The 15,060-nt window shown below is 37.5% G+C and overlaps 1 protein-coding gene across 2 annotated transcripts in view; it reads right to left on the bottom strand.

Moving 5' to 3' along the window:
- Positions 1 to 15,060, bottom strand: part of LOC125406231 (UDP-glucuronosyltransferase 2B17-like) — a 245,283-nt gene that overhangs the window by 217,586 nt on the left and 12,637 nt on the right. Inside the window, exons 4-6 of one of the 2 annotated variants that reach the window (XM_087908907.1) lie at positions 14,949 to 15,036; positions 14,267 to 14,486; positions 8,372 to 11,673 (exon numbers count right to left, since the gene is read on the bottom strand). The exons of the other annotated variant lie outside the window; for it this stretch is intronic. Of the exons in view, the coding sequence (XP_087765033.1) occupies positions 11,394 to 11,673; positions 14,267 to 14,486; positions 14,949 to 15,036 (588 nt within the window). The 3' untranslated portion in view covers positions 8,372 to 11,393. Of the gene's footprint in view, positions 1 to 8,371; positions 11,674 to 14,266; positions 14,487 to 14,948; positions 15,037 to 15,060 lie in introns of those variants that run through there. 2 annotated transcript variants of the gene reach the window in all.

The following is a 15,060-nucleotide window of genomic DNA, read 5'->3' as shown; positions in this document are numbered from 1 at the left end:
TCTTTAACAAATGGTGCTGGCATAACTGGATGTCAACCTGTAGAAGGATGAAAGTAGATCCATACCTATCACCGTGCACAAAACTCAGGTCCAAATGGATTAAAGACATCAACATTAATCTGTCCACTTTGAACCTGATAGAAGAGAAAGTGGGAAGTAGTCTACAAGATATAGGCACAGGAGGCCTCTTCCTAAGTAGGACCCCAGCAGCACAGACAATAAGAGAAACAATGAATAAATGGGATCTACTGAAACTGAGAAGCTTCTGTAAAGCAAAGGACACTGTCAGTAAGTCAAAAAGGTTGCCTTCTGACTGGGAGAAGATCTTCACCAACCCCTCATTAGACAAAGGTCTGATCTCCAAAATATACAAAGAACTCAAGAAACTAGACACTAAACCTCTAAATAACCCAATTAAAAAAATGGGGTACTGAACTGAACAGAGAATTCACAACAGATGAACTTCGAATGGCCAGAAGACACTTAAGGTCATGCTCAACCTCCTTAGCGATCAGGGAAATGCAAATCAAAACCACTTTGAGATACCATCTTATACCTGTCAGAATAGCTAAAGTCAAAAACACCAATGATAGCCTATGTTGGAGAGGATGTGGGGTGAGAGGAACACTCATCCATTGTTGGTGGGAATGCAAACTTGTGCAGCCACTGTGGAAATCAGTGTGGCGGTTTCTCAGGAAACTGGGAGTCAACCTCCCTCAGGACCCAGAAATTCCACTCTTGGGAATTTACCCTAGAGATTCCCTAGCATACAACAAAAGCATTTGTTCAACTATGTTCATAGCAGCACTATTTGTAATAGCCAGAACCTGGAAACAGCCGAGTTGCCCCTCAATAGAAGAATGGTTAAAAAAGGTGTGAAACATATACACGTTAGGGTTTTACTCAGCGGTAAAAAATAATGACATCTTGAATTTTGCATGCAAATGGATGGACATAGAAAACGCTTTACTGAGTGAGGTAAGCCAGACCCAAAAAGAGGAACACGGTATGTATTCACTCATAAGTGGATTCTAACCTTAATTTAAAGGTATTTGAGCCTATTTTTCGTGATCCTAGAGAAGCTAAATAAGAAGACGATCCTGATGAAGATTATTTAGCTATCCGCCAGGAGGTAGGAAATAGTCAAGAGTCCCAGGTAGCCTTGGGTGCATGGGGGGGGTGGGAGGGTTGTTGGAAGGGGAGAGGGTTAGAGAGAAGGGAGTAGGGGAGGAATGGAGAAAGCTCGGTTGACCGGGATGGGGGGAAGGGAGGAAGGATGAATAAGGGATCAGGGAAGAATATATTTCAACTAAGGGAGTCATTTTAGGGTTTATAGGAAACTTGATTATATTTGGGATCCCAGGTCCAAGGAGAGACCCCCAGATTGTTCTCTGGACAGAGGAGAGGGTGCCTGAACTGGCCTTGGCCCACAACCATACTGATGAGTATTTTGCATGTCACCATAGAACCCTCATCTGGCGATGGATGGAGATGGAGGCGGAGAACCACGTTGGAACACTGGACCTAACTCCCTAGGTCTAAATGAGAGGCAGAAGGAAAGAGATCGTGAGCAATGAAGGCAAGGGCACAGGAAACCTTCATCCGACGTTGAATGGCGATACAGATGGAGACCCATATTGGAACACTGAACTGAGCACTCCACAGTCCAAATGAGGAACAGAATGATGAAGAAAATAAAAAAAGTAATCAGGACTGCGAGGGATGCGAGCACCCACTGATACAAGGGGACTGATATAATGAGAGTTCACCAAGGCCTGTTGGACTGGGACTGAACGAGGACATGATCCAACCAGATTCTCTGAATGTGGCTGGCCCGGAGCCTTTTTGAAAAGCCGTTGACAATGACACTGGGACTTGCTTCCTCTGCATATACTGGATTTTGGCGCTCCAGTCTGTTTGGACTCTCACCTTCCCTGGACCTGGAGGGAGGGGGGAGGAACTCGAACTTCCCACAGGGCAGGAAACCCTGACTGCTCTAGGGGATGGAGAGGGAGGAGGAGAGGGAGTGGGGGGAGTGGGAGGGTGGTGGGAGGAGGGGCTGAAATGGAAACTTTTATAATTTAATAATAAAAAAATTTAAAAAAAATAAAAATAAAAAAAAGAATACAGTTTTTACAAAGAATCTTCCATCTTTTAGGGAAGTTCCTTGAGATTAAGAATATCTTGAAAGAGGAAAAACATTCCATCCTACAGGAACGCTCTCTAGAGTCAGGATGTTCTGAGTGATACTAAAACATCCTACACTGTAAGACAGCTTCTTGAGTCTAGGAAGTTAACAACTCAAAAAATTTCAAAAACTTTCTGAGACCAACTAGATTCACTTGACCCTCTATAACATCTTATAAGCACTAAGAGTTGTTATGATATACTCTCTTACAATATGAATGACCTGAAGGAGGGAGAGACTATCCAAGGTGTCTGGAAGAGTTTCAGGACAACTGAGCAGCTTTGTAGAGACATTTTCTACCCTGTCAAGCTACCTTCAAGTTGTGCACTGAGCTCTAGTTTCCAAGAGTCCATGAGACAGGGAATTAGTATATACATAAGAGTGTAAATTAGACACAGTGGATTTAACATATCCTCAGGTTAAATGCTCAAATTCCTGTAGTCATACATTAATTCCTTTTTACTTCTCAGAACAGTGAGCTCTAATCAGAAACAGAAATCAATAAACACGGAGTTATGTTGTAGGTATTAATTCTTAGCACATCACTAGAATGATAATCTAAAGGTTAGTGTCTATTCTGTCAAAATATTATCTGTTGTTTGGTACTGTAATAGATTTTATGACCTGCTTTAATATTACCATTACCTTTTACTGTTTCTCTTATATCTTCCTCCTTCAGACAATAATAAAGCTCTTCTTTCTTATGTGGCTGATTTTGGGGCCTTAAACTCATTTGACTAGATAGATACCTGAACTCAGAGCGTATTCTGTCCATCTTTCTCTCTGCATAGTTCTTTAAGAAGCACATGGACCTGACTATTACAATATGTAAGCAGTACAAATATGGTCAGAATGTAGATCACATGACGTGATCCTCCTGAGAAGCAGCTCCTCAAGTCTTTAAGTTGAAGATTTTGAAACTCGACTCTGTTTGACCCTAGCTTTAGTCACCTTCGACCTTTCAGCACTGTTCCCCTTGTGCTCTCATTGACTTTTGGAACTCCGTCCTGTGCCGACCTGACACAGCTGAAGGACTTCGCCATGGCATGGGTCCAGAACATATATTGTTTTCTAAGCATCTTCATGGGAGGAGATTCCCCATTGGAACCTTGCAGGAGCATTTTTTGACTGGTAACACATCCCTGCTTGGTGAGGTGTCTGCTAAACTTTTATTAACAAGATATTTTAAGAAATGTTTGTTGTGGATAAACCGAGCATACGCAAAAGACAAATCTTGTATGGACATCCTAATAGCCGAGCTCTTCACTGCCCACTGGCCTTGCTTTCTACATCCTCACTCTTACTTGGTTGCCTAATTCAAAATGGTACAGATGATGAGCAAAGCACAGTTTAGAGAGCAACATTCAAATTTAACCCTAAACTTTAATCCTTGAAAACAAAAACGCTAACAGGGGAAACTTTTTTTTTTTTTGACAAAGAGTATATTTCGGAATTAGAACTTTCTTTGTCTCATTCAACATTTTCATAGGAAGCAACAGGATCAAGATCATGACGGGAAACCGACAGAACAGCAGATCTGAGCTAGTGGGAGCTCATGACACTGGACCAACAGGAACGAAACCTGCATGTTACAAACCTAGGCCCTCTGAATGTGGGTGACAGTTGTAAAGCTTGGTCTGTTTGTGGGGTCCCTAGAAGTGGAACCAGGACCTATCCCTGATGCATGAGCTGGCTCCTGGGAACCTATTCCCTGTGTTGGGATGCCTTGCCCAGATTTGATGGAGGAGACGATCCTATCTCAACTTGATCTGCCTTGCTATGCTGACTCCCATGGGGGACCTGTCCCTTTTAGTGGAGGAGGCACAGATGGAGGGTAGTAAGGAGGTGAATGGAGGGAGGGAAACTGAGGTCTGTGTGGGAAATAAATGAAAAATAATAATAAAAGCAAACAAAACATTCAAGTAAATTTAAAAATAAAACAAAAGAAAAAGAAAAGACCCCATTTACATCTTTTCCCATAGTTTACAACACAATATCATTCTTTTCTTCAAGTCTTCTTAACCTTGTCTTTCCTGTTCTGGGGCAGTCATCAGCAGGATATTATGATAAGATATATGAATTTTTTCAGTTATTGTTTTTTTGAATTCATTGTTGAACTAATTCCCTCATACACATGTAGTTATACACTACCCAGCTGTATCACAACTCATATGAAAATGAAAAGAGCTTTGATGATGAGATCCATACTTGCTTAAATTGAAACAGAACAACCACAAAATTGTTTTAGCATAGAAAAATAGGTTGACAAAATTATTAAAATACCTTCATAAGAGACATAGTAATATATGGATATATTTACATGTCTAATATGGGCCTATAAGAAAGAGCCACAAAGGATCTATTGTGCAAAGGATATCTGATATCAATCATATGATAATAAAGAGTTATAGGATGAGACTAGAATAAACAAACAGAAATTATTAGAAGTTAAGTTTCATTTAAGAGTGGCAAATAAACTACTCAAATATTTAAAACAAAGAATTATTTTAAACTTTATTAGTGTTCAGGGATGTGTTCTCAAGCTCATCAGATACATTTCCTATAGTGACTGAGAAAATAATAGTTATATAAATTGTCCCTCAAGAAAATTATTCTGACATTTGGACTAGAAAACTCTATTCAAATTGATGTTGGACCTCATCTTCCTTTGCCTCCTCCTTCTCCTTTCCTCAACCTCTTCCTTCTTTTGAGACAGTGTCCCATGTACACCATCCAAGCTCACCTTACAAACCTTATAAACATTTCTTTTCCCTTGGTGAAAGTGAATCATCTTACTGAGGACCCTGCTAGGCTCTGATATCTATTAGTCAGTGTTAATAAAGTTTTCTGCCTGAAGTTTGATTCAACTTTGAAACTTCTCTTCAACCCATCTTCTCCAGTTCCTCTAGCTATGTAGACATCTGACTTTAAAATTCTGGTCTTCTTGCTTATACCAACTATGTGCTGGGCTAATTTGAATAAGCAACTACTTTCAGCTCCATCTTTTGCTTCTAATGTCACAAAATGGTGAATTAAATATTGCAAATAACTTGGAATATGCATGTGTAGTAGAAACCTTACTTGATATGAAAAGTGAAAAAGATGAACTATGTCTTTTTTTTGAGGCATGGTTTTTCTTTGTATCTTTGGAGTCTGGTCTGAAACTCGCTCCGTAGACCCAGCTGGTCGCAAATGCACAGAGATCTGATTACCTCTGCCTCCCAAGTGCTGGGGTTAAAGTCATACACCAACACTACTCTGCATTAAAATAGAATTTTTAATATTGTTGAGAGATCTTGTTGCAGTCAGATAAAGTTTAAATTGTTTCTTTACTTTGAATTAGAGTGTCACGCTTAAAAGGACATTGTGAAGGCATATATTCCCATCAAGACCTAAACCAAAAAGTTTTAACACAGGACAATAATTTACACCATTTTTCTCAATACTCAGATACAAAGAAAACCTACATTATAGATTCAATAAAATAGTCAAATCTCTTGATTGAAGGGGTTTCCACAGAAGCTTGATTAAATTTATGTCTTATAGGCCACACTATAACCATTTCCAATGACATACCTGAAGAGCAAGCCATTCCCCATATCCTATGTCTCCTCTGCCTCTTCCACACTGCGCAGGTCACATATTAACATGTTGTTAGTAAAAAAACTCCTTCTCATAAACATAGAGGAGTAGATATATCCCTTTGCCTGGTGGGACTGAATCATCTCACTGAAAAGCCCCAACTGTTTTCTGATACTCAACTGTCTGCCAGTTTTAAAGCTCTTGCTGAAGGATTATTCACCTTTGGATCTTCTCTTGCATCCCTGTTTTCCTATCCCTTCTGAATAATCTTCAATACATTATTTGAGTCCTCTTGGAATTGTGTATAAGAGAACCCATCTAGCCTATGAGGCAGCTTGTATCAACACTGTTAATACAAGTTAACTTTAACTTTAAAGTCAGAAAATAGTTAGGATTTTCTGACTTAATTAATCCTAATAACTTAATCCTGAGCTAGGATTAAGTAGTACATACAGAAATTGACTCAGATAGTAAGCACTTGACATTAGTATTATTTCTTTGGTTGGTACATATAAAATGTATACCTTAATATGTAGATATAATTTGTAAGCTGATAGCTTACAAATAGATCTTACTACAAAGGAATGAAGCCCATTTTTTTTACTTAGCATATAGCATGCTCCACAGAGAAGAAAAATTTTACCCTTCATCATATTCTGCTTCTCTTCTTCTCTTAGCCAACATTGACAGATTCCTGGACTCAATGTTTACATACATGGACAAATGTTACTCTCATCCTTAATCAGAGAAGCCCCTCTTTGCAATGAACAAATATAAATGAAGCATGTCTGCTCAATATGCTGAGAATAAATGGCATTTGAATGTTCATCTCAAAACATGGAATTTATATAACCAAGTCCAGAAATGCCTTCATTATCATCTTAATGTTGCATTGCTCATATATGCAAAACTGTAGCTACATGAATGATGCTTCCAAATTTTGAGATATGATAAGTATGTGCCCCAAAACCTTGGACAATAGCTGTACCTAACTAAATACATTTCTGGGCTCTTGTTTCTATGAAGGAACACTTGGTTTAGTAGTCTTAATTTAGACCCATTCTTTTCTAATTGCTTTGAGTTTTCATAAGATAGAGCTTTCAATGAGTGGGTTATGCCCTCAAAGCACTTTTCAAGTGGGACCAGTAAAAGGCACATGATTTCTTCCTAATGGTGCAAACCTGTTCAACAATTACAACTACGTCTTCAGTATCCTTCTTGCTGGCAACGGAAAACTTTCTCATACTGCTTTCCTTGCCAACTTTCCCATTTTTCATAACTGTCTACTATATTTCAGTGCAGATCTGAATTAAAGCAGCAAGAAGTAGTGATACCATGTTTAAATGAAATTTGACTTAAAATTTCTTCTGCCAAACAAAGCAGTTCCCATTTTTTTGTCGTCAATCAGCTTCTCAGCACATGGGCAGAATCAGACAGATTCTTTGGCAATATATGACTTAAATGGCCTATAATCCAGGTGCCCTTAGAGTCCTCCTTCCTTTCTGTATTCTGGTGAGTCAAGCCTCAGTTCACATTTTCTTTTCATTCTCTTCATCCTTATTCCTCCTACAATAGCCCAATATCCCATTAAGTTCTCCTTACACCATTCTGATTCAACCCCTTCATATTCCTCTTGTAATCAGTCCCTGAAAAAACATGATCAGACTTATCACCTCAATAGCCCTACTTCTTGGTACCATTTTTTCCATTATGTACATTTTTTGTTGCTGTGACACTTTTATATCAAGAACAAACATTGACTCAGGATTTCATTTGATTTCCATAGATAATAGCAGCATTATCTCTTCTCAATTAGCTGTGTGTCTGTGTGTTTGTGAATAATTCTTGTCAAATTTCTTCATCTAGTAAACCAAGTCTATATACAGAATAAACAGTAAAAACTTGAAGATATGAATAATTCTCCCAGTTTTACTCATTATTTAAAATTTTATTTAAATTTTATTTTTGTTCTATATTTTATATAGGCAAAGCACTATTATAAATTTATCAAAAGGAATATCCTTTCTGGAATCTTTCTACATCATATCTAAAATTAAATTAACAAAACACTAGAACTTCTTATTAAGGAAGAGGATGAGTATTAATCCTATATATTCAACCAGATTCTGTGTGATGGTGTTGCATTGATATTGGAGAGATCATACAAAAATTTGTCTTTTGTTTTAGTTAGTATTTTGCTGTGGCCAATCTTTTGTGATAAGGCATAATATGTCATGGTAACAATATGGCCTATAAGCATAGCATGACTCTATAAGCCAACAGTAGAAGACATAACCACACCTATTGTCCACATGAGTTCACATCTGTACTCATAACTTACCAGTTCAAATCCCAAGTAATGAAAAGAAATGACCATCATATATGGAAGGCATGGTAAGTCCTACATTTCTTTATTTTAGAGTCACTTCTACTCTTTTGATCTTTTGTGAACATCCCCCAAATTTTGGTTGAAATGATTTTATATGTAAATTGCATAAAATAAAATCATCTCCAATGTCTATAATTTTTATGATATACCTGTCAGAACTGAGCAAATGCTATACGCAAAAGATACCCCAATAAAGGTATATGACTATACAAAAAATTATAGGCCAAATTTTATTTGCTGCAAATAATGAAAGACATAAAGCAAGACACATAAAGTGGACATTATATAAACTCATGGAAAAAAGAGGAACTCTTTTAAAATTAAATTTCTCCTTTTGATAATGATTAAATGCTACTTGATATGTGTGAGATTGTCTCTGAATTCAAATATGGAAAACACCCTTTACTACCATTAATAGAAGTAAGAGAGATGGCAAATGACAAACTCACAGAAAGCACACAACTACATATACATAATCTCATGTCAATAAAAAGAAACTAGTTCTTAGTGTGGGAAGTCTTTCTGTATATGTGTTGTTTTTATTGGTTATTGACTAAAGAACCTTCTTGATCTATGACAGGTCAGAAGAGAGCAAGGCAGAAATTGCAAGCAGAAATAGAGGAGAAAATAAGGTGGGGTCTGAGAGATGCTGTATGGATGGTGAAAGAAGAAAAGCACAACTTTTACCAGTAAACCATGAGCCTGGTGGTAAAATATAAAATAATAGAAATGGGTTAATTTAATATAGAAGAGCAAGCTAGAAATAGGTTTAAGCTATTGGCCAAAGAACATTGCAATTAATATAGTTTGTGTGTGATTATTTCGGGTCTGGGTGGTCAGGAAACAAACAATTATTCTTCACCTACAAGTTCTTGCATAGGTTAGGAAGTTGGAAACTAAGTCCTAAAACATCAAACAAGTAAGCAAGTAAGTAAATCTAATACAAGAATGGGAACACAATCCGCATGTTGTAGGGAGGCTTCTTGCTTTTCCCAGCTTCTCAGCCCCAAAATAACCATACAGAAACTGTATTAATTATACCACTTGTTGACCTATTAGCTCCTGCTTCCTATTGGCTTGCTCTTATGTTTTAATTTAACCCATTTCTATCAATCTGTGTATTGCCATGTGTCTGTGGCTTTCTGGCAAGATTCTGTCACGAGTCTGTCTCTGGTGGCCTACAAGGCTTCTCCTTGTCTCCACTTTCTTTCTCCCAGAATTCAGTTTAGTTTCCCCCCCCCCTACTTCTATTCTGCCCTGCCAGTCCAGGACAGATTCTTTATTAACTAATGATATTCACAACATACTGAAGGGAATCCCACATAATCAGCACTTGTGTGTACCTAGCTTACACATAGCTTTCAGATGATACAGACTGTCATGATCTTGTTAGAAGTAACTAACTGGAGGGAGGAACTTCATGAATATTGAATAGTAAATACTGCACATATACACACTAAAATAAAGAACCCACTAAAATTCTACTTTGAGATTTGTGATTTGCAATAAGAGAAAGAGGCAGAGAGATACAGAGGACAGAGAAAGAAGAGAAAGAAGTACATCTAAAGGTAATCCTAACTAGTGTTAAATTTTCAGCTCAGTGGAGTGAATTACCAGAGAGGGAATTTGTATATACTTAAGAGCATAAAATAGATGCAATGGATTCCTGTAGTCATACATTAATTTTTGTCACACTATTATTACTTAAAAGAAAAAGGGTTATTTCCTTGTTTAAATTTTTCCCACAATTTTTTCTTAATTGTTTGAATTTCATATCATACACTGCAGCCACACTCATTTCTCAGGACTTCCTGATCTGCCTTCCACCCTTGTAACTTCTCTTTCCAAAAGACAATAGAAAATTAAAATTACAAAAAAGTTTTATGGAGGAAGCTACAGTGTCTCACAGTGTGTAAGAAACATAAGCAAACAGCTTTACTTGTGAATGTTCACTACAATGAGTCATTGGACTGGTTCAAGGCCTCTGGGCTCTGCTACACTATTGATACTGAATTCTCCCTGAGACTCATCTGGGCTATCCTGTTGTTGCCCTGTATCATGGAGATCCTGCAACTTTGATTCTGCAGGACCTGCTCCTCCCTTAACTCCAGCAGCTCATAGATGTGGTATGTGCTGGGTTGGCCAGCTCAAAGCCCGGGATCTGGGCCTGAGTGGGAGCTGAGTTGCTCACCAAGGCTATCTCTCCATGATGCCCACGCAAGGGGTGAGGCAGCCTTTCCTGTATCCACACCACGAGGGCTAGCTCTTCCACACCCATGCCACAGGGTCAGTTCTTTGCACTACCCAGATAAGGGTACTTGAACAGCTTTCCCACACTATGTCATGAGGTCAGCTCTTTCACCTTCGTTCAGGGCCAGCTCTTCCTAGCTTCTCAGTCATGTTGCAGGGTGAGCTCACCCTAGTCCTATGGCCAGCAATTGGTGGCCAGATTTCCCACACTGCCCAGGCAAGGAACAGGGCATCTTTTCTGCACTTGTATCATTGCTGGTGTGACTGTGTGGTGGCTGGTGAGGGTCAGCACCATACTCAGACAACATCATGGCCTCAAATGGGAATCCAGACCAAGGAGGTCCACATGGCATGGATGTTGTCACAGACCCCTGCTACAGAAGGCCATTAACTAATTAACTCAGTCATGGTCCCCTACAGAAGCACAGGTCAGATAACACCAAGGCCTCTGATGGCAGTTTAGGCCTCTCTCATCAGGCTGTTCCTTGCTGCCTTCACGTCTAAAGTTTTACCTCGCTTCACAGACAACAATCTGTTCCCACTTCTTTTTCTGTCTCATATCTCCACCACAAATAGCTCATCATAATGATGCCTGTCCCTGTCCCAGGCCTCTCCTTTGTTTTACTTTTTAAATTTTTCATTTTTATTCGTTTTTATTTGATAAAGAAGAGGGTTTATTTCATCTCATAGCTCCCTGTCTGCTGCTGAGGAAAAGTAGACCAGGGGTTCAAGGCAGGACTCAGGAGGCAGAACTGAAGCCGATACCATGGAGGAACTCTGCTTACTTGGTTCTTCCTTATCATTTGCTCAGCTTTTTTCTTTTAATTATGTCTTTTATTGTGTGAAATTATAATATAATTGGATTATTTCTCCCTTCCCCTCTAATGAAGATATGTCTTGACAGAGTAATCAGTGAATGTTCAGAAGGCTGTTCATAAACTAGAACGATGCTGAAATGTAGTTCATGTGCCTTCTCAATGAGCTCTACTCACTCTTCGTTTTCTTTCCTGTCTTTACAAACTTTCGATAAATGAATAAGAAGCATTTTATGGAAATGAAAGCTATGGCAGTCACACAGGCCAGTAGGAATCCAATCACATCCAGAGAGTGGTACTGGTACCAGGTGAGGTTGTGTGCCAGTGGCCTCAGGTGCTTGGCCCCTTTGTGGCGCATGATAAACTCAATCCAGAAGATGACTCTGTCCAGGGGTTTCATGGGCTGGTCATGGTGAATGGTTGACAACCACACAGCATTCTCTTTATAGCTGAAAGTAGGAAAATGGACATCAACTTACATAAATTATGAAAAAATGCACTTGTACAATTTTTTTGTGTATGCTTGATGTTCGTGACTAGGAAGATTTTCAGAGGCATGACTGTGCTCCTTGAGCATGCAAGATTTAGCATGTAAAAGATTGAAAAAAACATCAAAAATTCTTAAAGTAGAGTTTGGACACAGCTAAGCTTTAAATTCAAAATATATTAAAATGAGATGCAATTTGAGTATGTTAAACTTCAGTTACCCATAAGCTATTAATAGTAAACTTTGTGAACAAAACATATAAAGTGTCAGGATGCATAAGCATAAGACAATTTTTTTTCTTGTCTCCATGGTTGTGCATATATGTGTAAAGGTGATAAAGATTGAAATGAGATTTTTATGGAACATATATCATTTGTTAGTGATTATTATTGCAAAGATGTTCTGGTTCTTATTAATTGGCTCTGAGAGATTCTTCTCATTTCTTTTATGTATTTCTAAATAATGTTACCACATATTTGAGAAAATTGATAGGAAGAATAATTTTCTTCTCTGTTACTATACTGGGATTTCTTATTAATTTCATTACTCTTATTTTAAAGTAGAATTATAATAAATTCTCACTATTACTTTTAAATATGTATGTGTGTGTATGTGTGAAAACATGTGTGTTTGTGTGTGTGTATGTGTGTGTGTTATGAGATCTGTTGGGGTTAGAGTTACAAATGTTTGTAAACAACTGATGTAAGTGTTGGGAACAGAACTCTGGTCCTCTGCTATGGCAGACCTTATTTTATCTATGAAGCCATCTTTCAAGCCTAATTGTTGTTATTATTTTTGATACTCATTTCTTGCTATAGTTTTAATGTTAGAAGTAAGACTTGTAAGAATTTCATACTGAAGTATTGTGGGTGCATCTGATTCTAATGCTGAAATAATTATTGATGAGTATAAAAAAAGAAAGGTAATATAGAGATGAATCATTAACTCTAATGCCAATCTTATGTAGCACAATTAGCAATTGTAATATAGAAAACTTATGGTTTATTTACAAATCAAAATGAGAACATTATGTATTTATTCTCATTAAATAATCCTCATTTCTTACTTAAAATTTATACATGCTATGCTTACTTAAAATTTAGAATGTAACTTATTTAATGATTGGGAAATGGGAAGAGGGAAGGCTCATTAGGGAAGGGAGAGGGAGGTTAATACAAAGGACAGAAAACAATAAAGTACCAATAAGGATATCAGAGAAAGCCACAAAGAATTTAACTGTTAACAATTTATCCAAATCCCCCATAACACGTACAATTTTACATATAAATATACATATATAGTTTTAAATTTCTTTTCTCATATGTGCTCATGGTGCTCGATCAAATAGTCAAAGAACACCTAACATAAATCCCAACACCAGACTTGAGAAATCCTTTTTTTAAGAGGTTGGTTGGGCCTGTCAAAGAGACTCCCTAAACATATGGCCTATTTGTGTTGCTTATTCTCCAGAGGTGGAAGAATGTTTCTAATATTGAATGAGCATGAAGTTCAGAAGCAGACCTCAGAGACCTCTGAGCAGGAACTGACTTGAAATTCCCTTTTCTGAATCCTAGTTCCTGTGGTACAACACAAAAAGAGTATTGAAAGACTTTCAAAGCCAGAGGGACAAGATAACTGCTGTGAAGTTGCTTTTGTGATAAGCTACACTCACGAAGTCTCAACAACATAGATACCTAAACAAGACTTGAATAATGATGACATCAATGGTCGGTCTCAACAATTTAGGTCCCTAAACAAGATCTGAATAAGGATGGCCCCGGTATTCATGCTAACATGAAAAGAAGGAGATCTCTCTGGTCCTAATTATTATTGGCACTGAAGTATTGCTGAGAGTGGGAGAGAAATAGGCTTTTCCAGGAAAGAGCTTCCAATGGGATTTTTTTAATCAAAGAAAAATAATGATGAACATATTAATCTGCTTCAGTCTAATAGGTTTTCACTATTTGAGTTTATCCTCAACCAGGTTGCATATTTTAATTATCTAACAACTCACTTGCATTTATATTAATATCTATGCTATTTCAATGCAGAAAGTTACAATTTCCATAATAGTTACCAATCTCTTTTGCAGCATTCAAGTTTCTCTGTTGTTGTATTTTCCTTTGGCTTCCAGGTGTAATACATCTGACACCATCCCTAACATTTCTTTTCACTTCACTTATTGACTATTTAAGTTTTATTCTATCCTTAAATCTCTGACCAATTACTTACCTAAAAGAATTAAAATTAAAAATTGGCCAGAGCTAGTGGCATATGCCTATTGACCAAGCTTTTTGGAGGAGGAAGTAGAAGGATTGCATATTTAGGACCAGTCTGATTTACATAGGAAAGAAACATAGAGCACAACATGGATGCAAAAAGTAGTAACAAAAAAAGAGAAAAGCCTATGACACTGAATCATACCCTAATTTGTCTCTTTACTGTCCATTATTTTTGCCTTCAGGATAATTGTTGCTCCTTTGGCCTTCAGTGAAAGGCAAAATAAATGATAAGTAAATAACAAGAAATACACACTTTTAAAAGGTTATACTCACAAAGGATTATCTATGATGGCCTCCAGTGCACTGAGCAAATCTGTCTTTGTCATTGTTCTGAAATCTAATGAAACAGCTGCTCCTTTGGCTACTATGTAGGCAATGTTATCATGTTGCTCTCCAAACAAAGGAATACCAATCATAGGAATTCCAAAATGGATTGCCTCATAGATTCCATTGGCTCCTCCATGAGTCACAAAGGCTTTGGTTTTTGGATGACCTAGAATAAGATGAATTCAGATTGATTAATTAGCAGTCTTAGACATGAAATGAGAAATGTGCACTATCCGGAACTAAAAGGAGACTTTCGACATGAAACTTCTTTTTTACTTAATTAAATTTATTAGTTTAGTTTACATCACAACTGTTGTTTCCCCTCCCTCCTCTTCCCAAGAAAACCTACGTGAATACTCTTATACTCATAACCTCGGTGAAATGTTTTCCTGTCTCAGAACAAGAAGAAACTAAATTTACAGAGAGATATTTTGGAGAATTGCTTTTGACTTGAGACTTGAATATGAAATCCTGATTCCTAGTTGAACACATGGGGTAAATAAGAGAAAATGAGTATTAAAAAAGACCAACTTCATACCAGAACTTGATAGCTTAAATAATACATTTGCTAAGTGTAATATAAAGGATTTTGAAGTCAGCTAGGATAGGTTTGTTCCTAGAATCTTACCTAGAAGGTCATTCTGGGGAAGCCATTTGTAGATTCTGGTATTAGGTCCTAAGGTGTCTGGTGTTTTGCCATCAAATCTCCAAAGAACCTGTTTAAGATTAGATAATCTTTA

Source organism: Myodes glareolus, chromosome 8 (genome assembly GCF_982192425.1).
Source record: "Myodes glareolus chromosome 8, mMyoGla1.1, whole genome shotgun sequence".
Classification (NCBI taxonomy): domain Eukaryota; kingdom Metazoa; phylum Chordata; class Mammalia; order Rodentia; family Cricetidae; genus Myodes; species Myodes glareolus.
The sequence above is the reverse complement of the archived record's forward strand: the minus strand, read 5'-3'. Positions and strand labels throughout refer to the sequence as shown.